The sequence below is a fragment of the Oryctolagus cuniculus genome, chromosome 10 (genome assembly GCF_964237555.1).
Source record: "Oryctolagus cuniculus chromosome 10, mOryCun1.1, whole genome shotgun sequence".
NCBI classification, from domain to species: domain Eukaryota; kingdom Metazoa; phylum Chordata; class Mammalia; order Lagomorpha; family Leporidae; genus Oryctolagus; species Oryctolagus cuniculus.
The window spans coordinates 28,160,947-28,188,509 of NC_091441.1; the positions used below are offsets into that span (position 1 = coordinate 28,160,947).

Sequence of the window (27,563 nt, forward strand, 5' to 3'; positions counted from 1 at the left end):
TGCCGCCTCTGTGCTCTCAAAGCATACTCACTGCCCGCGACGTCCCTGGCAGCTCGCAGGAGGGCGCCGTGTGGCTGCCCATTTTTGGCACCTGCCGTCTCTACCAACAAGCTGCCAATGCTGGCGGGAAGGGCGAGAGTGGCCAGTACGCGTGGCCAGTACGCAGGCGCGTGTGGCTGGGGAAAACACTGCTGTCCCTGGGGTGTGGAGCCTGACCGTGCACTTGGTCTTGTCCTTCCATTCGCTAGAGAGAAGAAACACGGTTGCCTCTCAAACTATTCAGGTGAGCAAGAGAAACAGCTCACCGGGTGCTACCCAGAGCCCAGAGCCCCTACACGGAGTTCTGGGAGGCCTGCATCTGGGAACCAAAGCCTTGGGAGGGAAGGAATGAGGGACAGAAATGACGGCCGGCCGGTGTCGGCTGTTCTCCCACACTGTAGCCCAGGCTCAGGTTTCAGATCATGGCTTGTTGCTACGAATGGAGATTCAGGTTTCTGCCCCGTGGCAGTGGGGTGGACTCTGGTCAGGGCCTGGGCGCTGTGTGTGTCCCTCAGAGAAAGGCAGGGTGGGTGCTGAACCGGCTAACGAGCCTTGCAGGTGTTTGGAGGGCAGTGAAGGGGAGGCAAAGTCTCTTCCCAGCCTGCTATGATGACACCCCACCACCACCACCAACTGCCACCAGCTGTTGACAAACTCAGGCTGTGGCCGTGGTCCTGGTGGGCAGGTCTGCGGTCCTGCGCTCCCTTCCAGCTCCGTTGCACCCCTAGGGCTTGGCTTCCTAGTGGTCCATACGGCACAATTTACCCTGTGGGTTGTCAGTTGGATGAGACTCAGGCATTCCAGAAAAGCGAGAGAGAGATCCTAATTTGTCAGGCTAATTTAAGAGTACTTCTGCAGTCACTGGGTGGCAAACTGCAATAATTGCAAATCAGGTATGTTTGAGGAGTGTTTTCCCCTTGCATTTTAATGCTTCTGAATTGTTTGATTAAACAAGCTCATCAAGTACTTCAATGTGTACATGTGTTTAAGCTGGCTATAAGCACATCAGTAAAGATGCTTTAAAGAGAGCCTTTTCAGCTGATGCAAGTGTAGGCTCCTTAACCGCAGGCCCTGGGTCCATGCCACTGCTGTCCATGTGCAGGTGGCGGGCTGGGTTCTGAACATGCAACAGCCTGGCAGTGGGTCTCCTGGTCCATACTGGGCCTCAAGTCCAGGCTGAGTAGGCAGGCAGCCAAGAAGCAATGCAGATGGATGGAGCCTCAAATAGACCCTGTAGAGGCAGGACACTACGCAGCTCTGCACACTTGCAAGATAGGTCTTCCTGGAAGACTGGGTCAAGCTGATTGAACAGAAGTAGCTAACCTCTAGGAGTGGAGTTTTCATGGTGGGGAAAGACAGGCAGGCATTTAGTGTAGCAGCCAAGAAACCACTTGGGGCACCTTGCTCGTCCTATTGGGAGTGCCCAGATTTGAGTCCCAGCTCTGCTCCAAATTCTGCTTCCTGCTATCGCGCACCCTGAGAAGAAGCAGACCATGACTCAAGGACTCGAGTCCCTGATACTCACGTAGGAGACCTGGATGGTGTTCTAGCTCTGGCCCGACCCAGATCCAACAACCATTGTGGGCATTTGCAGAGAGAACTGCTGGGTGAGAGCTTAATTCTGTTTCTCCACCTTTCAAATAAATCAAAAAGCATTCTTAAGAGCAGGCTTCTTTCTAAAGCCCAACAGAAGGAACAGGGAAAACCTGGGAGCTGGGGGCAGGCAGAGGCCAGATGAGCTGGACCTGTTGCAGCGTTGTTAGGAGTGCAAGGAGGAGAGTCCCAGTCTATCCCAAGGATGGGGGAGCAGCCTCATAGTCCACCCGCCCTGCTGTGAGTCCCCTGTCCCCAGCCAGGTGTAGTTCCAGCAGCACGGAGCTCTTCACATTGTCAAGCCTCTGTCCCTGTGGGCCAGTGCTTTGCTCTGCCTAGAATGCTCCTCCCCCTGCAGCCCAGACATCCGGCCCCCTCTTCCCTGGGAGTTCCCTGGACCTTGATGCTGGCTGTTGTCACCCCCTCTTCCCTCTGATCTGGTGTTGTGGTTCTTGGAGGACCTGTGACGATGCCTAGAGGCGTCCTGGTTGTCTGGAAAAGGGGGACGAGAAGGGTCTACTGGCCTCGAGTGGGTGGAAGTCAAGGAGGTTGCTGAGCGCAGAGCCGCCCTTTCAGGACAAAGAGGTGCCCAGCCCGGAATGTTGGCAGTGCCCGCACTGTGGAAGCCGCCTCTGTCCTCTCAGCTCCTCGGAGGCCCATAAAGTGATTCATTTGTAAATTATTGTGGTTTTGTGCATTAAAATGCTTGTTTCCGAGGGAGGGATCTGAATGTCTTCTATTTTCCTTGCCTAATTGCTCTGGCCAGAACTTCTAGTACAAATTTGAGTAGATGTGGCAAGAGGAAGACGTTTTTGTCATTTTCCTGATCTTGGAGAGAAAAAAGCTTTGTGTGACACCTTGAAGTGGGCTATCAGCTGGGGGAGGGGGGATTGAAAATGGCCTTTACTAGGCTGAGGAAGTGCCCTTCTATTCCTGGTGTGTTGACAATGTTTGAACCAATATTCCTAAGAGATCCTGGCCTGTACTTTTGTTTTCTTGTGATTTGTGAGCGTTGGTATTGGAGTAATACTTGCTCCAGAAAATGAGTTGTAAGTGCTTCCTCTTGCTTTTATGTGAAAAACATAATTCTTTTTTTTTTTTTTTTTAAGATTTATTGATTTATTTTGAAAGGCAGGGTTGGAGGCAGAGAGGTCTTCCATCTGCTGGTTCACTCCCTAGATGGCCACAATAGCTGGAGCTGGGCTGACCTGGAGCCAGGAGCTTCCTCCGAGTCACCCACATGGGTACAGGGCCCCAAAGACTTGGGCCATCTTCTTCTGCCTCCAAGTCCATAGCAGAGAGCTGGATCAGAAGTGGAGCAGCTGGGACTCAAACTGGCTCCCATATGGGATGCCGGCACTGCAGGCGGTGACTTTACCTGCTACACCACAGTGCCAGTCCCGAAAAATAGATATTCTTTAAATTCCCGGCAGGTGGCGGAGCAGTTTCAAAGGCTGTTTCCTTTCGGTGCCTGGCCGCAGTGACGCTGTGGGCCTGTGCAGGTGCGCGGATCGCGCGCTGCCTGCAGCGCCTGCTGCCTGCAGCGCCTGCTGCTTGGGGCGTCACAGGCGGCCGCTGCTTCAGTGCAGACGACAGCCCTGCGAGGCGGCTGTCAGGCTGCAGGGGCCCCGCTCTGTGTGGCTGCCGAGCGCCCCTGCTTCACCGTGGACCAGGACTTCTCTCTCTGGGGAGCTGTGATGGCTCAGCCATCCGGGAAGTGAGGGCTCAGGTCTGGGGCCTGGGTTGAGGGGCGCTGGCCCATGGTCTGCCCCCTCTCCCAACTGTGTCTTCGTCTATGTCACAAAGGCGAGACTTTGATGGGGAAAGCGACGTGATGGCATCTCCAGGGGTTCCAAACTCAAAGGTGGATCCGTTGCAATTTAGCCCCCACATGGTACAAGAGAGCTGACCGTTCTCATCCTTTCACCAATAGTTGCAAATTCTTAGAATATTCCGGAACTAGTACATTTTTGAAATCCATACCAATTTTGCTCCAGTAATAAATAGCAAAAACAAAACAAAACAAAAAAACCTTCTTTAAAAAAAACTTGACTTACACATTTTTTTTAACTCTTATTTTTCTTTGACCAGACCAAGGTTTTTCTTTTGGTAGCATTTCCCTTTCTGCGATTGTGTTCTGAGGACGCTTCGTGTGTGCATCGGCTGTAAGTCATCAGAAGCCAAGCACTGGCAGTGAGTGGCATGACAGTAGAAGCCCCACTCCTTTGCCCGGGGTCTGGACCGTGCAGACCCCCGAGGAAAGGCATGGGCAAGACGGGGGATGGACACTCATTGCGAGTTTCAGGTTTGGCATTGAGAGATCAGAATTTAGCAAGGTAGGCATGCAGACACAGCGCTAGCACCTGGAGCCGCGGTCAGCTCCCCAGCCAGGCTTTGAGCATGGCGTGGGCTCCCGGTGTGGCCTTGGGAGCACTGGGTGGGGAGCGCACCTGTCTTGTTTTAATAGGACTTTTCTTTCCGTGTATCCTCTTCCTTCAAAGCAGCTTTGACTGACTGAATTTTCTTAGGAAAAGGGTCCTTACTCCTAACCAGTTGACACTGAAAGCCCACCAAAGAGCCCTTGCTTTCCCCAGCATCCTGGGGAGACGTTTCTGCCCGTCGCTCTCTCTTCCAGCGTGTCGCAGACCTGGAGCAGGAGAACGCCCTCCTGAAAGATGAGAAGGAGCAGCTCAACAACCAGATCCTGGGCCAGTCCAGAGGTCAGTGCTTGGGTTTCTCGTCCAGGGGTCTCGCCAGCTCTTCCTCGCTGATTTCCCCTAGCAAGCGTGCACTTGGGGAAGCTGCTGGGTGGGGAGCGGGCCTCACGGAGGAGAGACGAGAGGCAGAGGTGACCTGTGAGGCCCTGCTGTGACCGTCCGGTGGCGGCACACTCGGGCATCCTGGACGGTGTAAGGCGAGGGCGTGAGTCGAGGGCAGGGCCTGCGCTCCAAGTACAGCTCCATCGTGTGCTTCCTGTGGCCGTGAGCGGGTGCTGGCACTCTCCACCTGCGAGGCACAGGCCTCAGGGGGCTCATGTGAGGAGTGAGCTGCGTATGCAGGCCAGGTGCTTAGAATGGTGTCCAACACAGCACTCAGGAGCTGTGGTCTCTGCTGTTTTGCGTCTGCCTTTAGCGAGCATAGTCCCCGTCGTGGTTTCTTCTGCCGGGTGGGTCACGTGTAGATGTGTGCTCAGGAGAGGGGCTGTCAGCCCTCAGCATCCCCCCCGGTGCCGCTGGCTCAGGGAGCTGGTGCACGGCCTCGCCCCAGTCCCTGTGACCTCCAGCACCTCCCCTGCTCCCGCCCCGCCCCCCTCCCTCCCGCCACAAAGGAGGCACCTGACCACCGTGTGGCCCCGTGCAGATGAGGCCGCCCAAAGCTCCGTGAAGGAGAACCTGATGAAGAAGGAGCTGGAGGAGGAGCGGGCCCGGTACCAGAACCTCGTGAAGGAGTTCTCCCGGTTGGAGCAGAGATACGACAACCTGCGGGACGAGGTGGCCGTCATAAAGGCAAGGAGCCGTCCTGCCGCCCCACGCGGCCCTATGGCCCTGCCTCGCGCCCTGTCTTCCCCCACACTGGGCGTCCAGCCGAGGCGGGCTCTGCCCTGGCCGCCGTCCTTGCTGGCCATGTCTCCTCCTTGGGACAGCTCCTTTCTCGACAGCAGGCTGGGATAAAGATGCCAGTTGTGAGCTGATGGCAGATTGTGTGTGTGTGTGTGTGTGTGTGTGGTGTGATAAAGACCCCAATTGTGAGCTGATGGCAGATTCCACCTGTGTGTGTGTGTGTGTGTGTGTGTGTGTGTGTGAGAGAGAGAGAGAGAGAGAGAAAGATCGATTGATCGATCGCTCGATCGATCTCCATCCAGGGTGGAGACAGTAGTGGTGTGGAGGCGGAATTCTATCCTCAGCTTCCCTGTGTATGGCCAAGAGGCCGACAAGGGGCTGGCCACGTCTCCGGCTCTCTGAGGAGCACAGGGATGGGCAGAGACATTCCCGGGATAGTTGAGGACTTGTCATTCCCTGGGACCCCACGTGAATGTTCCCTCCAGAGGTGCACGTGCCTGCATTGCCTAGAAACCAGGGAGGGAAATGGAATAGGAACATACGTAGAAACCTAAAACTGTCCCGCCAAGCTCTGTTTCCAGTCTGAACACCAAATCTGACTTCCAAGGCGTTTGCATGTGCACAGCGTCCATGGGGACTCTACACTGCTGGTCCCTAGGCGGAAGCTGGCGGCTGTGTGCAGCCCCAGGGAGGGCCTTGGGGGACGTGTCTGCAGTGGGATGCCCAACAAGGCCAGTGACGAGACTGCCTTGCTGTGTTTTTGAGGGATAGACTGGGGATGAAGGGTGGTTCCCCCTGGGCTTTTTGAAGAAATTAGCCAAAGTTACAGGTCTCATTAAGAGACAAGAACTCAGTCCCTACTGCGGAGCCCTCTTCTCCCCTAGTTAGCTAGGGGATGGCCCAATTGTGTAGGCGAGGTGATTTGTGGGGAAAGCTCTATATAGCCATCCCGAGAAATGGTGATCCTCACTCTCATTGACAAATGTGGCACAAGGCCAAGTGCTTGCAGAGAAGTCAGTGTTTGTTGGCCTTGTCATGAGCTGTCATGTGTTTCCGTTTGAACAGCAAACCCCAGGCCACAGACGGAATCCATCAAATCAGAGTAGCTTAGAGTCTGACTCCAATTACCCATCCATCTCCACGTCTGAGATCGGAGACACGGAGGATGCCCTCCAACAGGTGGAGGTGAGTAGTGGAGGCACTCGGCTGCCGTCCTGCGGGGGAGGTGTGGGGCAGTGGCACTGGGCAGGGCTGCGTGGCCGCAATGCGCTGTCCCACGGATGGGGGCCAGGGTGCCCAGAGGCTCATTCTTGAGAGCAGAAGCCCTGGGCCTGTGGCAGGTTTCTGGACAGTGCTCTGGAGCTAGCATCTCCCATAGAAGGCCATTCACTGCTGTTCTTACCTGCTGTCCAGAAGGGGAGAGACGCGACCCTTGGCTCCTCTTTCAAAACAGAAGCCCACACAGAGGGGAAATGGGAAAGACAAACCCAGTAAGTCCAATAGGTGCAGCTGGTCGCCCCATCCAGAGTCACAGGGAGTGTGGCAAAACCAGTAACTATGCACGAAGACCCCTACCCCCACGACTCGGAAGCTGCAGAAGCCCGGAGTGCAGGTGTGCAGAGGGACTGTATCTGTCAGTAGTAGCCTGTTAGAGACGCTGAATAATGGGACCCCACAGTGGACGTTACGGCCTGTGTGTAACTTTGTCAAAGGGCCGTATGTGTCCCTGTAGTGTTGGAGAAAAAAATGAAAAAAGAAACCATAAGCACGTAAACTTAGATAAAGCATCCGGAGGTAGATATGAGGAGACAGTTATTTTAAACAAGTGGTTTAAAAAAAAAAAAAAAATTATTGCTTTGAGAGACAGAATGCCTATCTCTTCTGTGTGCTGGTTCATTCCCCAAATGCCTGCAATGGCTGAGGCTGGGCTGGGCCGAGGCTGCCAGACAAACTCTGATTCCTATGGGGTGTGTGGGGGGCTTGAGCCATCACCCGCTGCAGGCAGGTGTGGAACCCAGGTACTCCCAGACGGGATGCCGGTGGCTCGACCGCTAAGCCAAACGCTCGCCCTACAGGTGGGTTTCAAGCATGTCTTTGTGCCAGGCGATACAGACAGTAGTGACGAAGCCCGACAAGGTCCTTGCCCTCACGGAGCACCCCAGTGGAGTGTCAGACAGGGAGAGGTTAGCAAAGGAAACGTGCGACAGGAGTTGCAGGTGCAGCTGTGTGCTCCTAAGGAAAAGGATGCTGAGATGGGTGGAGGGTAGAGGGATAGAAAAGGAGATGCCAGGAGCAGGGGCCTGCTCACTGTCGTGCGTGGCTTGCTGCTTGCTGCACGCACTCCGTGTGTGAGGCCCTTGGAGTTGCTATCGCAGCCTCTACACGATCCATTCTGCGTGAACTCCAGCCATGCCACCTGCTGGTGGCATGTGTGCCGGCCTGCGCTGCGGGTATGAGCACTGCCGCTGTGAGTTTTTCAAGGAAGTGGACTGGGCTCGTGCTGGCTAAGCGTAAAGCACCCGCTCCATGCTGGCAGAGTCAAGTTGTGTTATCACACACGTGCATGCGTGGGCTTAAAATCCATAGGCGTGTGCTCATATAGATTGCCTGTTCACAGGCACACGTTTGTACTCTCACCCCCACGCTGTGCAGAACCTGGGGGACCACACCCGGGCATGAACCCGCAGGGGAAGATAAGATCCCCTAGGAAATTGATGGGCTGTTGGACAGATGGGCACCATGGCCAAGCAGGTGTTGGTTCTGTTTCAAGGTGCATTCAAGCGGTGGGTGGCAGCTCGTGTCCGGGGCTGTGAGTCAGAGTGACCCCACTGATTCTTCGTCAGGAAGCTTTATGCCTTGAGTTTTATGATTTTGCTGGTGTGACACCGTATTCCAGAAGTGAGCAATCTTAGCTTCCGAAGAACATAGCTGTGTCTGTGTCCATTTGTTCTTATAACAGGTGATGGGTCACTTGAAGTGGCTTACGCAGGAGGAATATAAATGGCTGAGACTCAGATGTTATCAGGCATAAGATGAGCCTGGAACACCAGTTTTAATATGAGAAATGCCGCTTGGCTGGCACTGGCTTTGCATTTGAGGCGCGGACTGATGCTCAGGGAGACAGAGGAGATGGTGTCGGGAGCCCAGAATTCCCTCTGGCTTGCCTGCTGTGAAAACCTCCTTTTTCCCCCGCTCCTGGCTTTCTCTGCAGGAAGTCGGCCTGGAGAAGGCAGCCATGGACATGACGGTCTTCCTGAAGCTGCAGAAGAGAGTGCGGGAGCTCGAGCAGGAGAGGAAGAAGCTGCAGGGGCAGCTGGAGAAGAGAGAGCAGCAGGACAGCAGGAAAAACCAGGTGCGCGAGGGGCTGCAGTGCCCTCGTGGGGCTGGGGTGGGAGCACGGCCCGCGCACGCCTCCCAGGGCCTCTGTGGCAGGTGCGACTTTGTGGGATTGTGCTGGTTCTGGTTGCAGAGGGTGCCCTGTGTTCTCTGTGAGGGCCCTACACCACCAAGCTGAACAGGTGTAAGCTTCCGTGGTATTGACAGGCGCAGGGATTTTCCCAGGGGATCTGGGCAGGGGCGCGTCTGTGGCATCATCACCCACTTGCAGAGAGGGGAACTTGTGCCAGGAGAATCAGGGTATGTAAGAAAGGTAAGTACAGCAGAAGTCGGAGCATAACAGAGCAAACTGCCGCCCTTTCATAGGTGGGCTTAGCTGATACCCATTGGGCTGGGCACAGACCAAGTGTGCAGTGAGTCACCCTTCTCTCCCATGCTGCACCCTGCCTCTGCCAGATTGCCATCAGCCTCTTGGGTCTTGCAAAAGATACTGAGTGAAACCTTAGTGGCCTCAAAGGTGCTCGGTCTGTACCAGGGGCCTAGTAGATGCCTGTACTGTGCTCAGAACCGTGTAGTACCCAGCTGGTGATAGGTATGCAACAATATTTATTGAATACAAGGAGGCAGAACTGTAAGAATCCTGGCCACTGAGGAATTTTGAATCTCGTTTGGGAGGACCAGACATGGCACTGATGTAAAATAAGAAATAGCATTGGTGGTGCTTAGATGCATGCAAAGTTGAGTGCAGACCCGGGCTGCGGGAAGAGAAAGCCCGTGACGAGATAAGAACCAGTTTTCATTTCTTTGGAGAATGAGCACCGTCTCTTGTGAGCTACGAGGCCAGTCCTGAAGTGGGTCATCTCATTAGCTGACCTCGTAATGGATCTGGCAAAGGCCAGTTGATCTGTTCGCAGGTCTGAATGGCGGGGGTTGACACTGTGCCTACGGCTCGGTGTGCAGCAGCTGTCTTACCTTTCCAACCGAACGTGTGGCCTCTGATCTGCATTGCTGTCCAAATGCGTGGTTTTCTTCCCTGAGCAGTAAGCGGGGAGGGAAATCGTGCAGATGGATTTAAATCTCTCAAGTGGATTACCTTCAGAGTAGGGGAGTGAAAGGGTCAGGTTTATAAATGACTCATTCAATTATAAGGGAAGCTGCCCTGACAGGCAAGCACAAATCAAATACAGATGCTCCTCGGCTTACAATGGGGCTGTGTCCTCATAAACCCATCCTAGGCTGAAAATATGGCAGGTCGAAAATGCACCGAGTACAGCTGACCTGCCCAAGCTCCCAGCACAGTGTGCTAGAGGGGGCGGGTTGCTTCCCCTGGCGGTGGCGGGGAGCTGCTCCCTGCTGCCGCCCAGCACCTTAGTACAGCGCCGTGGGTCACTGGCCCAGGAGCAGGTCAGAATGCATAGTACATTTATATGTGTTCCCCACCATCAGAGTTGGAAAATTTTAAGCTGAACCAGCCCAAGTCAGGAACTGTAAATAAAATCCACCGAGACAACACCAAGTGTTCTCAACCCACCCAGCCACACCTTAAGATTCGTTCTTCTGCTTCCCCATCCCAGAAATGCCAGATAACTTTAGAATCTTGGCTTGAAAACTTCTTGATGCTGAGTCAAAAAGAATATCTCTTTCCTTGGAAAATAAGCATTGAGCAAGAGCTGGAACAGTAGGGCCGTAGCACTCACATGGACTGAGTTTCTAAGCATAATGACTTTGTCTTTGACAGCTGAGTTTGAAGGCCCGGCGGGGGGGTGGGGGGAGCGTGGAATCCCTCTGCAGCACCCTGAGCTTCCCAAGGTCAAGTTCTTGGATCTGCCCTTGGTCCCAAGAGGAATCCTGAGCTACCTGGGTTTTCTTCCTGGACAGAGAGAGATGGCCCTGGGGCTCAGCTGTCCAGAGAGCCCTCACTCTGAGGAATGACGGGGAAGTCTGAGGTATACCCTCTGTGGGGGTGGTAACTGAGCTGTCATGAGGGTCGTCTCTGTGACAGCCAGCCAGCTGTCTGTGTCTGACCACCGATCCATCCAGCTGTTTTCCCCAGGCCAAGCAAAGCCATGTGGGCCCCCAGGGTGATTCCAATGGACTACTCTCTTAGAAACGTGACTGCCAGACCATCTTACGACAGCCCCTGGAGTTTGAGTGGGCAGTCCCTGTGGTCTTGGGGCAGATCCATACTACATAGAAATACCAGGGCAGGCCTCTGGCTGGAGCAGCATTGCCCTGTACCCACTGGTGATGGTGGAAGGCAGAGCAGAGAGTGGTAGCTTAGGGAGGTCTTTCCCTAGCTTACAGGCCTGCAAACAGTGTGGCCAGGGCAGGTGTCCTCGCTCGGAATGGGCTGCAGGAGGCGCTCAGCCCTCAGCCCTGTCTCCAAACCCCAGGCACACCTGTCCCCCATGGCTGCTGGCAGCCTCACCTGAACCTAAGGTCGCTAGCACTGTGGGTGACCCCAGTCAGTGCTATGTCAGTTCTCAGCCCTGCCTGTTCAGGAACAATTACCCGAACGGTGACCGATCCACGAGTTTGCTTCTGCTGCTCATTGGGCACTCCGCACCCAAGAGCAGCCCCAGAGTGACCCACTGGCTCCGCCGGCTCCTAAGGGGAATGACTCGAGCTGCTCCCAGCTGTGGAGCTGCTCCCAGCCTCTGTCGCGGGCCAGCTGTCCCAGCACCTGTCGCGGTGTCACGGAGGAAGGGGCAGCTTCTGGACGAGGCGTTCAGAGTTTCGACACAGAATGTGCAGGTGCACGCCCCACCCTCAGGTGTACCTCAGCACAGCTCACGCACCTCATAGGGTGTGGGCGTCCTGTGGCTGCCAATAGCCCACTGCTGCTGATTGGGTGGGTTTAAACAGTGGGAAGGCCCCAGGTCAGAAACCCGGGTGTTGCCAAGGGCTCCAGGGGAGCGTCTGTTCCCTGTCTTTCTCCTCGCTGCTGATGTTGCTAGTGGTCCTTGGGGTCTGTGCCATGCTGCCACCCCACTCCAGTCTCTGCCTCATGTTTACCCGGCCATCTCCCCTGTGTGTGTGTGTGTGTGTGTTTGAAAGAAAGCTTTTATTTGAGAGGTAGAGTTACAGAGAGAAAGGTCTTTTATTTTCTTTAAAGATTTTATTTATTTATTTGAAAGAGTTACAGACAGAAGGAGAGACAGAGAAAGGTCTTCCGTCTGTTGGTTCACGCCTCAAATGGCCGCAACAGCCGGAGCTGCGCCAATCCAGAGCCAGGAGCTTCCTCCAGGTCTCCACACAGGTGTAGGGGGCCATCTTCCACTGCTTTCCCAGGCCATAGCAGAGAACTGGATTGGAAGTGGAACAGCTGGGACTAGAACTGGTGCCCATATGGGATGCCAGCATCGCAGGCAGAGGATTAACCTAGTGCACCACGATGCAGGCCCAGAAAGGTCTTCTATCCACTGGCTTCAGTGGATAGAAGAAATGCACCCTTAAGATGGCTTCAGTGGCTGGAACTGAGCTGATCCGAAGCCAGGAGCTTCTTCCAGTTCTTCCATGTGGGTGCAGGGGCCTAAGCACTTGGGCCATCTTCTGCTGCTTTCCCAGGCCATCAGCAGAGAGCTGGATTGGAAGATGAGCAGCCAGGACACAAACCACCACCCATATGGGATGTGGGTGCTGCAGACAGAGGCTTAGCCCACTAAGCCATTCCATCTGGCCTTATGAGGGGACCAGGCGTATTGGATAGTTATTCACCATAATGACGTCATCTTTAAGTTGATTGCATCCACAAATACCCTGTTTCCAAATAAGGTCATATTCATGGCATCCAGGATTGGGGCTTTGACACATTATCTTTGGGAAGGGAGGCACAGTTCAACCCCTGACGTGTGTCTCACAATATCCCCCTGCTGGGGCCAGTGCTGTGGCATAGCAGGTGGGGCCATCTCCTGCAGTGCTGGCATCCCATATAGGCACCAGTTCAAGACCCAGCTGCTCCACTTCCGATCCAGCTCTCTGCTATGGCCTGGGAAGGCAGTAGAAGAAGGCCCAAGTCTTTGGGCCCCTGCACCCACATGGAAGACCCAGAAGAAGCTCCTGGCTCCTGGCTTCGGATTAGTGCAGCTCTGGCCGTTGCGGCCAACTGGGGAGTGAACCAGCGGATGACGGAAGACTTCTCTCTGCCTCTGCCTCTCCTTCTCTCTGTGTGTAACTCTGACTTTCAAATAAATAAAAATCTTCAAAAAAAATAAAATTTCCCTGTGTCAGTGCCTGGGAGGAGGTGGGGGCAGTGTGAGTAGAGCCGGGCGGGAGTGGGGGTAGTTTCTGGAGCACGTGTTTTGGGGCTGAGTATTGAGCGGCCTGTTGATGGGGAAGGACTTGCACGTGGGGAGTGGGCGGGACGAGCAGGTCTGACAGTGGTCAGCACTCACCTGTGGTCCATGCTGCCCTTTCTGTCTCCCCACCTGTGCAGGCGGAACAACCCAAGAATGACCTGGATCTGGACCAGGATGCGGATCTGGCCTACAATAGTCTGAAGGTGAGACTCCTGGGGACAGGCTCCCCGTGCTCGCCCCCGGTGGAGGACAGAGGACAAAACTGGCATCAGGGGACCCGGTCCTGAGCCCCAGCAGGCCGGTCAGAAGGGCTACCGGCAGGCAGGTTCCCCTCTCCAGCCTCCGTTTCCCCAGCTCCGCAGTGAAGGGAGATAGGTGTTTCTGCAGAGGACAGCGGTACGTGTCTACCTCCCCAGCGACAGTGACAGATGTGGCTCCTGGGGTGACATCAGCTCTCAGGAAACCACACAGAATCCGCACGGGCAGGCGTAAGGCAGATGGATCTGCCTGGCCCCAGCAGGAGACGGGCAAGGGGGCACCGTGCGGAGCCTCAGCTCCAAGGATAAACAGACCCCGTGGCAGGGAGGAGGGCTTCGGAACGCCCCCCCCCCCCTGTTCCCAAAAGACTTGGTGATATGGGAATTTATCCATCTGCGAGGCACTTATAGGGCTATACACAACTCTGGAAACAGTGCCATAGCCCAGGGAAACAGCCCTCATCACTCTCCTGGCTGTTCTCCTGCAAATATTTGTGTAGTAAAATGCACACAATGTTAATAATTTAAAAATGTATTTATTTGAAAGAGCAGTGTCTTCTGTTGGCTGTTCATTCCCCAAGTGGCCTCAACAGCCAGGTGTGAGCCATGCCGAAGCCAGCAGCTTCTTCTGGGTCTCCCATGTGGGTGGTGGGGCCCAAGCACTTGGGCCATTTTCTGCATTTCCCTTTAGCAGGGAGCTGGATCGGAAGTGGAGCTGCTGGGACATGAACCAGCACCCAGATGGGATACTGTTGTTGAAGGTGGCGGCTTTACCCATTACACCACAGCACCAACCCCAGACTTTAATCATTTTAAGTGTGCATTTCTGTTGTGTTAAAAAACACTCCTGGCATTACGCAGATACCCATCCACCTCTGTAACTTACAGGATTATAGGATTGGCCAGGGTGCTTGCCACGGAGCTAGGCCCAGCCTCAGACCTTCAGGGGACTTGGATACCACCTGCTCCTACTTTACAGTGAAACTGGGCTCTGAGGCAAACCCCAGGGAGCCTGTGCTCAGTGAGCCTCGTCTGTGCCGTGCCTCCGAGGGATGGAGCGTGTGAAGGAGTGGGGGGCTCCCTGCCCTCCACAGGCGTAGATCCTCCCTGAGGAGCTGAGACCCAGCTCTAGGGCGGGCGAGGAGTCCACACAGCCGGCTGCTTGGCTGTCTTCTCCAACCGGATCCACTTCCAGCTGGACTCGGAAAACCTCACAAGGGCACGGGTGGGAGGAGGCGACCGTGGGAACCTGTTCCCAAGCATGACTTATTCAGCCCTACCCCTGCTGTATAAACATTCCCCCGACCCTTCTGTAACCCACGTGGGCGCCCCAGCTCCCTGCAGAGGAGCCATGTTTGGGTGTCTCGCACAAGCTTGAGTGTGCCTTCTGCTGGGGGTCGGGGAAGGGCCCCTGGGGCCAGCACCGCCTGGCACGGCGGTCTCCCAGGAGGCCTGAGGCAGCTGGCAGGGCTGCCCAGTGGGGTGTGCTCGTCAGCTGTCAGCCTAGGCTGGGAGGCGAGATGCTGGGGGCAGTGAGTGATGGAGGTGGTTGGAACCCAGGGGCGGGCTCAGAGCAGGGAGGGGAGAAGCTGCTCGCCTCCCTCCCGTGTCCAGCACGGTCTCAGGCCAGGCCAGGGAGCCAACAGGAGCCGAGACTGCCACCAGCCCAGAAGACCACCGTGCGCAAAACAGGCTTGCTCAGGGCCGCAACAGCCTTGGACTTCCCTTCCCGACCTGCTGCCGGCTGTAGCCAAGGGAGGGCCAGGGCAGCATGGTCCATGCGGCCCTTACGCGCTTTTCACGTTGCCTGACGTCCAGACGTGGGCTTGTCTGACGCTGGGTGTGAACCAGAGAAGCCGCCTCTGAGGACGTCCTCCCAGTGATTCTTGGGTGTTTCCTTATTATGCCATTTTTTACAGAAGCTTTTCGTTTTATTTATATGGTTTATGGAAGTAGTTCTCTTTATCTTAGAAAAACTTAAAAGTTCAAGAAAATTTTTTTTTTTAATTTTTTGACAGGCAGAGTGGACAGTGAGAGAAACAGAGAGAAAGGTCTTCCTTTGCCGTTGGTTCACCCTCCAATGGCCACCGCGCTGATCTGATGGCAGGAGCCAGGTACTTCTCCTGGTCTCCCATGGGGCGCAGGGCCCAAGCACTTGGGCCATCCTCCACTGCACTCCCTGGCCACAGCAGAGAGCTGGCTTGGAAGAGGGGCAACCGGGACAGAATCTGGCGCCCCGACCGGGACTAGAACCCGGTGTGCCGGTGCCGCAAGGCGGAGGATTAGCCTAGTGAGCCGCAGTGCCGGCCAAGAATTTTTTTAAAATAATTTTTTGAAATGTGTAAAAGGTTTTTTAAAAAACCACTTAAAGACAATCTGATATTTGAGTGTTTCTCCCCAATGCCTTTTCTGTGCATATTATTTATATAACACATATCCACATATGTTCTACCTGACAACCCTTGTCCGCATCATGCTTTTGTGACGTGATCATGACAGCTTTCGTGACCAGCCTCTAAGTGCTGAACACGCTCGTTTGTGTTCCTCCTATCAATGCTGCTGTGATGGAACTTGGAGAGACAGATGCGGGGTCACCCCCCCCAGTACCCCACTACAGTTCTGTGGGATCTGAAGGAGGTCACTGTGTGGCTCGCTGTTGCTTGTGGCCCTGAGCCGGTCCTGCAGCTCCCGCTCGCTCTGTGAAGCGAGTCAGTCTCACTGGTTCACATTTGCAGGGTCAGGACTGTAGGCCAGTGTAGACAGAGTTCAGGGTGGCACAGCCTCCAGCAGGAACCCTCAGCCCCTGAGACCGTGTCTCCGTCATCACGGGCGCCTTTGTGTGTGTGCTCCAGGGATGTATCCAAGTTACAACAGACCACGCCCCATAAGTAAGTACAGTTATCGCCTTAATCCAGAAACCTGGAAGACCCTTGGGAAGGTAAAAAACATACACATTTTGTTAAAGATTTTATTTATTTATTTGAGAAGCAGAGGTAGAGAGGGAGAGACAGAAAGATCTTCCATCTGCTGGTTCATCCCCCAAAATGGCCACTACGACCAGAGTTGGGCCGATCCAGAGCCAGGAGCTTCATCCAGGGTCTCCCATGCAGGTGCAGGGGCCCAAGCACTTGGACCATCTTCCGCTGCTTTCCCAGGCAATCAGCAGGGAGCTGGATCGGAAGAGGAGCAGCTAGGACAAGAACTTGGGCCCATATGGGATGCTGGTGTCACAGGCGGAATCTTCACCTACTACTCCACAGTGCTGGCCCCCACATAGATCTTTTTAAAAAGATAGTTACCTGTCCTGCCTACCTTGAGGTGCAGCTGTCTGTCCCACGTGGGTCTATTCTGGCCACTTGATGAGAAGTCCTGGGTGTGGGGTGCACAGCAGCCCAGCTGTTGCTCGTTGGCACTCTGCACACTCTGAGTGACATCGGCCTGACCCCACTCACCAACAGCATCCTTGATGTGTCCCTATCCCATCTCTGTCCAGGGTCCTAGACTCGTAACTGTAGCATGGGGCCACACTGAACTCCAGAGCAGGGTTTCCTGTCCGAGAAAGCCACCAGGTGCCAGGGCGAGGGACCTCCAGGTACAGGGCTGCTCTGCCGTGTGACGCTGGCTCTGCTGAAGGTGGTGCTCGGCTACCCTAGGAAGTCACCTGGGCACGAGTGGATCCGGAACTGCTGATGCAGCATTCCTGCAAACAAGGGCCTCACGGCCCCGCGTGCATGGGAGCGCTAGCACTAGGGAATCCTTCAGGGAGCGCAGCTGGGGCAGCAGCGCCAGAGATGCTTCCCCCGTGACCTGGGGTCCTGGGTTCAAGTCCCGGCCCCGGCTCTGCCTGCCAGTGCCAGCCGGAACTTCTGCCGTGTATCATCACTCAACGGGAAAAAGGTTGCTCGTAGCTTCCCCAGCAGCTGGGGGCAGGGTGGGTGAGGAAGGGGAGGTGGAAGTGGCCCACCTGGGGACAGCCCCCTGGATGCAGGGAGTGACGCGTGTGGCCCTGCGCTGTCTTCCAGAGGCAGGAGCTGGAGTCGGAGAACAAGAGGCTGAAGAACGACCTGAACGAGCTGAGGAAAGCCGTGGCCGACCACGCCACGCAGGACAACGCCACGCACAGCTCCCCAGACGGCTACAGCCTCCTGCTGAACCAGCTCAGGCTGGCCAACGAGGAGCTGGAGGTGCGCAAGGAGGAGGTGCTCATCCTCCGGACACAGATCGTGAGCGCCGACCAGCGCCGGCTCGCTGGCAGGAACGCGGTGAGGAGGCACAGCGCTGGTGGCACTGGGGGCCGGCTTCGTGTTTGGCTCACATGTGTCTGCCCGTGAGAGGCTTTGCCCTAACAACACAGACTGTTGTTCCAGAGTCTCCTGTAAAGGCTCAGCAAGGGACAGGCTGCTTCCCCAGTGTGGCTGTTCCTGGGGACGGTGCCAGAAGTTTCTAGAACCTTCTGAGGTTAATTTGAAGGTGCCCAAAAGGAACCAGGCACAGAATGAGATAGGGGTGGCCTTGTTTACTTCAGGGGCTCCTTGCTGTTTCCTTTGTTTATGAAGTAGGGTGGGAGAGGCGTTCAGCTCCCTCAGCCCTCCTGGGACAGATCATGGAGTGAGAGGGAGGGGACAGGCCACCAAGGTCAGACTGGGCTGCCAGGGGCATGGAGGAGTTCAGTTGTGCATCCTGTCCCATGCACCTGGGGCGTGTCTTCCTCCCAGGGGAACCGCCCCTGCCATCTTGGACCCCACCTCCCCCCACCATGCACACACCCCACTCTGCTCAGCCTCTCTCTCCCAGGCCTTTAGGAAGGGGCCTTCTCACGTCCCTCCCTACCTGGGCTCTTCCAGGCCTTTGTCTCTTCCAAAGCCTCTGTCTGAAGCGTGGTGTGGCCGTTGTTTGCACAACCAGAGTTGCTTACTATTCTCCATCTGGGGCCTTCCAGGAGCCCAACATTAACGCCAGGACAAGCTGGCCTAACAGTGAGAAGCACGTGGACCAGGAAGACGCCATTGAGGCCTATCACGGGGTCTGCCAGACAAACAGGTAAGGCCCGCCTCTCCCTGGATGCTGCCTGGAGGAGGTGGCAGGTGAGGGGCCCTGCCCAGCCTACTCTGCTAAGGCCTGATCGGAGGCACTTGCCCCGCACCCAGCCTTGGGGTTGTGTGTTAGGAGCAGACGCCTGCCAGTAGTTTTGGGAAGGCTGGGTGGTACCTGGAGCATCTGGAAGCCATACCCCCTGGGAAGGACTAGGAAAGGGAGCATCCGGGGGGAGGGGTGTCGAGCAGAGGCTCGGAAAGACTGGCTAGGAACGGTGTTTCGCAGAGAGAGGAAGCTGGCCCCTGGGAAGCCTGAGAAACTGGGGGGGCCTGCTCCAGACACCTGCTATGGAGCCACCTGTGCCACACCATGGTGACCACCATACTGTGGGGCCATCCCTGTCCCTCACAACAGATGGAGCCAGGCCAGGCACCGCCAAGGCCAGATGGGAGCTTCTCGCCTCGAAGACACTGCCGAGTGGCATCTCCTGGGTTTCCCCTCAACCATCTACTTCCGGTGCCTCTTCAGGGGGTGGCTGAGGGTCAAGGGTCGAGGGAAGGAGGGAGAGAGGCCGCAGGGCAGAGTGGAGACTTTCTGGGAGCGTGGACTCAGCCTGCCTGCCCACTGGCTGGGAGCCACCGCCTGACTGCTCCTTGCCTCGGCCTCATCTGCGTTTTGGGGCAGTCATAGCAGGGCACCTCCCGTGATGACTGGGACAATTAGGTTAGCCCTGGCTGAAGCCCTCCGGACAGTGGCAGCACGCGGCAGGCAGCACGCAGGCAGTGAGTGTCAGGGTTGTCATGGCCGTGGCGCTCTTGGCCGCCTCCTGCCCCCGTTGGGCACCTGTAACCACAGAGCCCCCTTTCTCCCTGCCTCAGCTGAACGCTGAGCAGTCAGCAGACATGGGTTCAGAATCGCTGAAAACAGAAAATAACAGTAGGGGGCGCTGTGAGCGCGTGCTTAGCTTTTAGCAAGCATGCCCCAGAATCTCCGGTTCCCAGGACTTCTGATCCGCTTTCTGTAGAGAGGACACTGGTGCCCCAGCGGGTGGGGCTCAGACACCCCGCTGGGCCTGTTTCTGAGTCCAGGGAGAGCCAGAGAGGCCTGGCCCAGGTGGCTGCAGCCCCTGTGCGGGTAATCAGAAGGTGGGGCAGGAAGCGGAGTATATTTCAAGAAGAGGTCATTCTTCCCTGCTAAAGGAGGGGGAGAAAGGAGGACGGTGACTCTCAGCTGAAACTGCAGTCAAGATTCACTGCGTTTCAATCAGCTGGGGTTGAAGAGAAGTGAGCTGAGTAACAGAAGATGGCACAGGTGATAATCCAGTGAGGAGAGAGAAGTAGCCCCCGCCCCCTTGCTGCTGCGGGCGGTGCTCATCTCTCTGATCTGCAGAACTGGCTCCCTTTTCATTCACACACACACACACACACACACACACACCCCGGTAAAGGAGCCAGTCCCCAGCCTCGATTTTCCCAGGGGCTGCTTAATCATTGGATTTGTCTTGCTTTATGGCAGTAATGATGAGCGATAAAATAAAAATATATTTTATTCTAAAATAATTCCAGTCCCTGCAAACCCAGCATGCAATGGGAAACTAATGGCCTGTGGTCCTGAGTTAAGAACAGGCGAGAGCAGTGGACTGGGGCGGGGAGGCCTGCCCCACCAGGTGGCACAGAAGTGAGCGTGGGGGTTGGGGTCTCCCCACGGGCAGCTGCCTCAGCCTTGTGGAAATGTTAGGAGTGTAGCAGCTGTCCCATCCTTGTCATTTTGCAGGACGGGGCTGCCCGAGCCATGGGGACTTTGAAGACAGAGGGGAGGGGCCCTGCCTTTCCTCAGGTTCCCAGAATGATAGAAGTTTATTGGGGTGCAAAACACCTGAAATCCAGAGCTGGCGCTGTGAAATACTAAGTTAAGCTGCTGCCTTCAATGCCAGCATCCCACGTGGGCACTGGTTCGAGTCCTGACTGCTCTGATCCAGCTTCTTGCTGATGACCTGGGAAGGTAGCAGAAGGTAGCCCAAGCGCTTGAGCCCCTGCACCCCTATGGGAGACCCAGATGGAGTTCAGGCTCCTGGCTCTGCCTGACCATTGGAGCCATTTGAGGGGTGAACCAGTATATGGAAGAGCGATCCCTCACCCCCTCTCCCTGTCTCCCCCTCCTTCCCTCCCTCCCTCGCCTCTAAAATAGATAAACACACACACAAATCCAAGTGTGGTTCATAATATGCGTTTTCCATGGACTTTGAGCAGACTCCGTGTGAGGTTTGTGGGAGGAGCTTGGAACCCTTTAGAATTTTGCTGAACTCCCCCCCCCTTCCTAGAAGGATGCAGTTTCCGGGGTGGTCCCCAATGACCCCCAGCCCTCACCCAGCCACAGCCCGTCCGTCCAAACACCCACGGTGGCTGTCAGTGGTCACACAGCTGCGTGGGCTGGCCGGGAGCCTCGCAAGCTTCCATGGGTCCTGGTGTTGGAAGTGGCGCCTCCACCATCCCAGGGACCACCTGACTGCTGCCCAGAAAACCCAGGGGCAGGCCAAGGAAGTGACACCCGGGGAGCACACAGGACTGGACAAGAGACTCCTCAGGGCGGCCAGGCCCGACACAGGCAGAGCCCCAGCCGCTTTCAAGATCCCCCTAGAGGGAAGGCGGTCTGGGTGCCACCTTTGCAGTTAGCAGTTAGTTTAGATCCAGGGCTGCCTTTGTATTTTTACTTTGCCTGGAGTGGAGGAGCCAGGGCTTCCTACAGACAGAGCGGGAGCCCCTCTGGGATGTCTGGCAGCTTCTCACAGCTGTGCCTGTGGCTTCCCGTGCTTTATGGGGGGGGTGTGGCCTGTGTACTGGGGGCTCTCCATGGATGCATGCTGATTTCTTTGTTGGTATCAAGCCCTTCAATTTTTAAGAAATTGAACTCCTGGGAGCTATTTGGATTTCTCCTCCTCTCACCAGCAGATGGCGCCCCTGGAGCCCTGGATGGGTGGGGCAGGGAGATTCTCCTGGGGTTTGGTTCCCTTTCATCTGGGCACACTGGTTTCTCATTCACTCGGGTGCCCAGGCTGCGCGGGACTCTCACTTTTGCCTTTGTCCGGGATGCCCGGCGTGTTACAGAATTCAGAACTCCGGGCATTCCCTGACAAGGCTAGTGGTGACTTGGCCTCGTTGTGTATCTCAGTGTCACCTGTGTGCCACCCAGCAGCCCCTGGGGTCTGGAGACTCAGATCGGGGGGCTCACAAGGCCCTAGCCCAGGTACCAGTGGCTGTCCCCTGTGACAAGGGGGACGGCTGGAGTACAGGGACCCCGAGTTCAGCTCTGGTGGTCCTCGCTGTGGGTCTCCAAGGACTCCTGCAGCTGCGTTCCTCATGTGGCCACCTGAGAAGGGACAGTGCTGAGCTCCCAGCCCCAGGTCACTTTGCGGTTTGCTGGGACACTGGGAACACGGGCCAGTGGAGTGCAGCCATGGTGGGGACGACAGAGTCTACTACGAAAGCTGGATGTGCAGAGGCCCAGCCTGGGTGCGGGGAACCCAGGGCACAGAAGCTCGTTGGCAGTAGTCTCGCCGTGGCCTGGCTGGAAGACCAAGCAGTGTGGGGAGCACCCAGCGGCCAGAGCCCATGCATCACCCTCAGGAGTGTGCTCCCCCCACCAGACCCCAGGATGGCACGTCTTGTGCCGAGGGAGCAGCAAGTGGGGTCTGCGAGCCTCCCTCAGGAGGCTGAGCTGGGGGTGGAGAGATGAGATTGGCAGTTGTTTCACTTCCTGGACCTCACACACAACCTGGCAGGGCAGTGCAGGGGCTGGCCTAGGCCACAAACACTCCTGGGGACAGTAGCTGGACCCCTGGAGTTGGGAAGGCTTGGAGGGGTGCTAACAGTTTTATCGGGCTATGCTTCCTGCTGCCTACTGGGGAACCTGGGATCTGGCCAGCAGGAGGCGCTCCTGCCCACTGCTCTCCTTAGGAGCCATGGGTGGGACAGAACCCTGCCTGCCTGCCTGCCACCACCCAGTCCCACTGGCCTTGAGGCTCTCCGCATGCCTGGGACTGCATGAAGTGGGAGTACGTGGACAGAACCACCCATGGTCAACACATGCTCGCCCTCCAGGGGCTCCTTGCTGGCATCAGCAGCCACTGGGCCATGTGGGGATGGTAACAGTTTGCAGATAGAAGGTGGCACATCCTGCCTTCCCAAGGTCAAAGGGAGAAGTTCAGTTTTCATCTTCTGCGTCACCAAGTTTGTAGTAGCTGTTGCTTTATACAGGGCTCTGTAACAAGAGCTGGAGTTAAGGGTAGTTGATACTTCTGTGTCCTTAAGGAGAGATGCGTCCAGGCTGAGCCCAATGGTGGTGAGATGCTGCACCTGCTACTCTGCCAGGGGCAGTGAGTGCCTGCTCCTTGCCTGAAGCTTCTCCCAGGAGGGGTCCACTCCCCCCTGTTGGTTTCTGAGTCCCTGTGATGGAGGGAAGCAGGGCAGGGGAGTGAGGGCACGGCAGGGCTCCCGCTTAACCCGTGCTGCCACACCACTGCTGTTTGTGGAGCTGTAGCCCCGGCTCTCCGTGGCAACCCGTGTGCCTGCCTGTGATTGCCCCACAAGAGACCACAGGCGCCCACGTCCAGGGCAGGGCGGAGACCTGGGAGGAGAGATGCTGTTGACAGGCACCCGGCGAGCAGGTGCACAGCAGCAGAGGGGACAGGAGGGTCCCGAAGCCTTTCCTGGTTTTGAGTTCCAGGCCTCGGCTAGGATCGCCTCACCTCGCTGGGCTTTCTGCTGCCTCTTTCCTCTGCGCTTGGACACCCTGTTTTTCTGCCTTTATTTCTAGCAAGACTGAGGATTGGGGATATTTGAATGAAGATGGAGAACTCGGCCTGGCCTACCAAGGCCTAAAGCAAGTCGCCAGGTCAAATGCATTCCTTCCTTCCTGTGTCTGCTTTGTCTGTGTGCTGTTCATGTCTATGGCCAGTTGTGTCTTGGCTACACTGAGTGCAGGGGCACGGGGCACAGCTCACAAGAGGTGCTGGCTGGTGGGCCCTGGCGTCACCCACCTGTCACTTTGTGTCCAGATGAGGTCAAGGGAGACTGCTTGTTTGGGTCAAGGTGACACTTGAGAAACCAGGCAATCCAGGCTCTCACTCCATAGGTGAGGAAGCAGACAAGAGGGGAGTTTTGTGACAACAGGCACGCAGCTAGTTGGAACCAGGCTGAGAAGCTGCCTCCCTCTGGGGGCTCTTGGCTCTCTGCAGCTCCCACGCCCACCTATCAACCCTCCTGACTCTGCAGGATGAGCCAGAAGCATCAGCCCATTCTGTGCTGCTGGTTGTGCGCCAACCTTCAGGCTCCTGGGAACCTCCCCGGCAGCACGTGGGCTGGGGCTGGTCTCAGGTGCTCCCGGGAGCTGACAACAACCAAATGCAATGCTCGCCCCGTGGCGTCTCACACTCACGGGGCATCCTCGTGGGTGGGGGTGGGGGGGGACCCCGGAGGGCTTAAGGAACTTGGTGCTGAGGTGGAAGAGAGCTGGCACCTGGTGCCAGGATCTGAGCCTGGTGACTCGGGGGCCTGTGGTGCTGGGTGAGCAGGTCAGCTAGGGGAGGTAGGCGTGCACAGGAAGAGCAGCACGGTGGCTGGACCTATGCTGATTGCCAGCCGGTGGCTTCCAGGGGGTGTGGTCTAGCTTTGCTCATTTGACCCTCCCAACAAGGGAGGGTGCCAAGGTCACGAGGCTCGCTCCTCACAAGAGTAGACTCAGGCTCAGGGAGACGGCCCCAGCACTAAGCCCGGCTCCCTCCTGCCGCTGGGAGGCGGAGCTGGAACTGGAGCCTGCAGCCCTCAGGCTTCCATCTCTGCCTCTCCTGTGACCCTCCCTGCGGCCCCCTGATGGTGTCACCGAGGTCTCTGCAGCAACATAAGTGGGTCGTCTTGGCAAAGTCAAGGACAGCTGATTCACACAGTAGTGAGTCCCCTGGCTTTGCAGCTTCTCTGTTCAAACACAACCCCCGCCCCCCCCACGACTACCCAAGGCACGAGCTAGGTCTTGGTTTCCTCCTCTGTAGATGGTGGATGGGAACGAAGCCTTCCTTACAGGGTTGTTTTAGAAATGAGGTTAAGGTTGCAGTGAGTGAAGCTGCCAGCTGCAGTGCCAGCATCCTATATGGGCGCTGGTTTGGATCCCAGCTGCCCCACTTCTGATCCATCTCTCTGCTTATGGCTTGGGAAAGCAGCGGAAGATGGCCCAAGTGCTTGGGCCTCTGCACCCACATGGGAGACTCCTGGCTTCAGCCTGGCCCTGCTCTGAGCGTTGTAGCCACTTGGGGAGTGAACCAGCGGGTGAAAGATCTCTGTCTCTCCTTCTCTCTGTAACCCTGACTTTCAAATAAAATTTTAAAAATGTTAATAAAGGTAAAGTACTTTGCACCTGCCGGGCATGTAGTAAGCATAGAATAAATATTAGCTGCTACTTCTATTACTTTCATGATTATTCGCTAAGACCAGCTTCCTGCTCCACCCAGAGTTTTATTGGAGAAGGGACCTGGGTGTGAGATTCCTGGTACCTCCCCTATCAGATTGGGTGCTGAGTAAGCAGAGGAGAAGCACAGACCTACGCAACCAGGTGCCTGGCTGTAGAACCAGTCCTGCCACTTACTGAGCCTCTCACCTCTCACCTGGTGAACTGGCCTGCCCGGTGCCTGGGTGGGAACCTTGCACCTTGTCCACATCGCTGGGCTGAGTCACCCACAGTCCCCCTGAGACTGAGACAGCTCCAAGTGAGCTTGTGGCATTGATAGGAGACGCGTCCTGCAGGCAGCAGGCCTTGAGCCCATGTGTTGGTGGTGTTTCTCGCTGAATTCATAGCTTATTGGTGACCGCTTTTAGCACAGTATAGCCAATGGGGAATGACATCTAAGCACTGTGTGGCATCTGCAATGTGGATTTCATTGCCTAATTATTCCCCCACAATCCTTATGTAAAATGTGACTGCTCCCATCAACAGTGGGGGCTCTTGCTCTCTCTCCCTCCCTCCTTGACGGACTCCCTCCCAAACCAGCAGAACTGCAAAACCACAGTGCCTGCCCACCTGTTGGCCTCGGAGGCAGCCCAGGGCTCACCAGTGGTCCCTGGGCACTGCCTGCTGCCCAGCTGTGCCCAGCTCAGGGCATGACCTTTATCTGCATCTCAGGAAGAGATGAGTCAATGTTTGCCCATGTAGGCCTCGTCATCCAGTGCCCCTACCTCTCCTACTATGGAGCGTGGAGCATCAGGAGGCAGCCCCCTCATAGATGTGTTAGGGTTGAACCTCCTGGAGAAGAGATGGCTCCGGGGCCTTGGCTAAGTTCTCACCTTCCACCGTGAGGGAGTAAGTGTCTTCCAGAATTGCCCCGTAACGGGCTGCCCGCTGGCCCTGGGCCTTCGGGAACTCTGCCCTCAGAGACTCGTGGCCAGCCCATTCTAGAACTTCTCCAGGCGTCTCTGCTGCTTGTCACGACACCAGGCGATCTTAGCCCTCCCCACTCATCATCTCCAAGCAGCCTTCATTTGTGTTTGGGGCCAGGGAAGGGGTATGAGAGTGGGAACAGTTGTGGTGAAAAAAAAGAACAAGGCTGATACTTTGCCTTTCTAAAGCCCACATGGAATCTACGATAGGAAAACATGAAAGAATTAGCTCAGTCGATCAGTTTTGTGTTAACCAAGTTTCTTGCAAACATTGGAGCTGGTGTGGATTTTTTCTTTAAGAGATACTGTAAGAAATTTATTTTCGCTGATGACGTCTTGATAGAAATCATCTCAATCCCAGACCAACAGACTGTGCGTGCAGAATAACAGACGGGGCCGAGAGAAATGGCTCAGAGCAGAGGTGCTCTGGCCTTGCTGTCCCCTCCTGCCTGCCCTGCTGGCCTGACGATCCCCTCGGCATCTGCTCCCTGCTGCGTCCGCCCCCTGTCGAGGACCTGCATCCGCTCCTGCTGTGTGCTCCACAGCCCCTGTCCTGTTTCTGCCCATGGCCCCCCTCTCGGGGACACCACCAGAGCTGCGCGGTCACCTGTCCTCTGCCCGGTGCAGGTTGCTGGAGGCGCAGCTGCAGGCCCAGAGCCTGGAGCACGAGGCGGCGGTGGAGCAGCTGCAGGCCCAGGTAGAAGCCCTGAAGGAGGAGCTGGACCGGCAGCAGCAGACCTTCTCCCAGACGCTGCTGCTCTCCCCAGAGGCCCAGGTGGAATTCGGCGTCCAACAGGAGATGTCCCGGCTGACCAACGAGAACCTGGTGAGCAGCCGTGCTGGCGGATTCCCGGCTCTGCAGAGTCCTGGATGGAAACCGGGGTCAGGGTGGCCTGCATCCGAATGGGCGGGCAGGGTGTGCGTCCTTAACCCTGCGATAAGAGATTCTAGAACTCTCCGGTCTGCTGCTGGTAGAGAACTGGAAGTCCCATCTTCATGGAGCTGAGTCGCTTAAAACTAATGGCTTGAGATAGCAGCCGCCATGTGGGTTAGGAATTCATGCCCAACAGGCACAGCTCACGTTTGCTGTATGTAGCATTGGCTGGGGCTGGGATAGCCGAGAGAGCCTCACTCTCATGTCTTGGTTCTCGTGGGCTCTGTCTCATTCCACGTGCTCTCCTGTGGTCCACGGCCTCAGCCTAGGCTGCTTCACATGCAGCAGGCGGCCAAGAGAACGCAAGCTGGAGGCGCGAGGCCATCCAAGGCCCAGTTCCAGAACCAGCAGTGCTGTTTACTGTTAAGACCCATCATGGCCAGCACTGCGGCTCACTAGGCTAATCCTCTGTCTGCAGCGCTGGCACCCCAGGTTCTAGTCCCGGCTGGGGCGCCGCATTCTGTCCTGGTTGCTCCTCTTCCAGGTCAGCTCTCTGCTGTGGCCAGGGAGTGCAGTGGAGGATGGCCCAGGTCCTTGGGCCCTGCACCTGCATGGGAGACCAGGAGAGGCACCTGGCTCCTGGCTTCGGATCAGCAGCGCAGCAGCCATTGGGGGGTGAACCAGAGGAAAAGAAAGACCTTTTTCTCTGTCTCACTCTTTCACTGTCCACTCTGCCTGTCAAAAAAACAAAACAAAACAAAAAAAAAAAAACAAAAAACAACCATCACACAACTAAGCCGGATGCAGTGGGGAATGATGGGAGGAGGAACGAGAGGCTCTCTTGTGGCCGGCTGCACAGGCAGCCACCAGAGGATCCCTAGCAGGTGCTGCAGAGATGGGAGCCTCCATCCTCGGAGGGCTCACAGGACAGCAGGGGGAGTGAGGCACATGGAAGGAGCAGCGATCATTGTTCTAGAAACGTGATTCTACAAGAATTCAGGGGAGGCTCTTGGGAGGAAGTGAGGCGAGAAGGGGGTGTAGCCGTGGAGACTGGCAGAGAGGAGGAAGGGGGAGCAGTCCCTGGACGAGGACACTTGCACAGGAGCCTGGGCAGGAGAGAGCCAGTTGCCTTCTGAAGAGGGTGTGCCCGC

The 27,563-nt window shown here is 56.3% G+C and overlaps 1 protein-coding gene and 1 long non-coding RNA gene across 5 annotated transcripts in view; one reads left to right on the top strand and one right to left on the bottom strand.

Annotated features, from left to right (window-relative positions):
• Positions 1-27,563, top strand: part of MYO5B (myosin VB) — a 324,299-nt gene that overhangs the window by 270,569 nt on the left and 26,167 nt on the right. For 3 of the 4 annotated variants that reach the window (XM_070050187.1, XM_070050184.1, XM_070050185.1), the window contains exons 23-31: positions 4,268-4,352; positions 4,993-5,138; positions 6,258-6,377; positions 8,404-8,544; positions 12,964-13,029; positions 17,106-17,345; positions 18,023-18,123; positions 22,930-23,007; positions 26,166-26,364. In XM_070050187.1, coding sequence (XP_069906288.1) covers positions 4,268-4,352; positions 4,993-5,138; positions 6,258-6,377; positions 8,404-8,544; positions 12,964-13,029; positions 17,106-17,345; positions 18,023-18,123; positions 22,930-23,007; positions 26,166-26,364 — 1,176 coding nt within the window. The remainder of the gene's footprint in view (positions 1-4,267; positions 4,353-4,992; positions 5,139-6,257; positions 6,378-8,403; positions 8,545-12,963; positions 13,030-17,105; positions 17,346-18,022; positions 18,124-22,929; positions 23,008-26,165; positions 26,365-27,563) is intronic. The other variant, XM_070050188.1, reaches the window with a different exon arrangement.
• The window catches only part of LOC138844022 (uncharacterized), a 36,572-nt gene continuing 34,789 nt past the window's right edge, over positions 25,781-27,563 (bottom strand). The window contains exon 2 of the long non-coding RNA XR_011379331.1: positions 25,781-27,147. This is a non-coding gene — a long non-coding RNA (uncharacterized lncRNA). The remainder of the gene's footprint in view (positions 27,148-27,563) is intronic.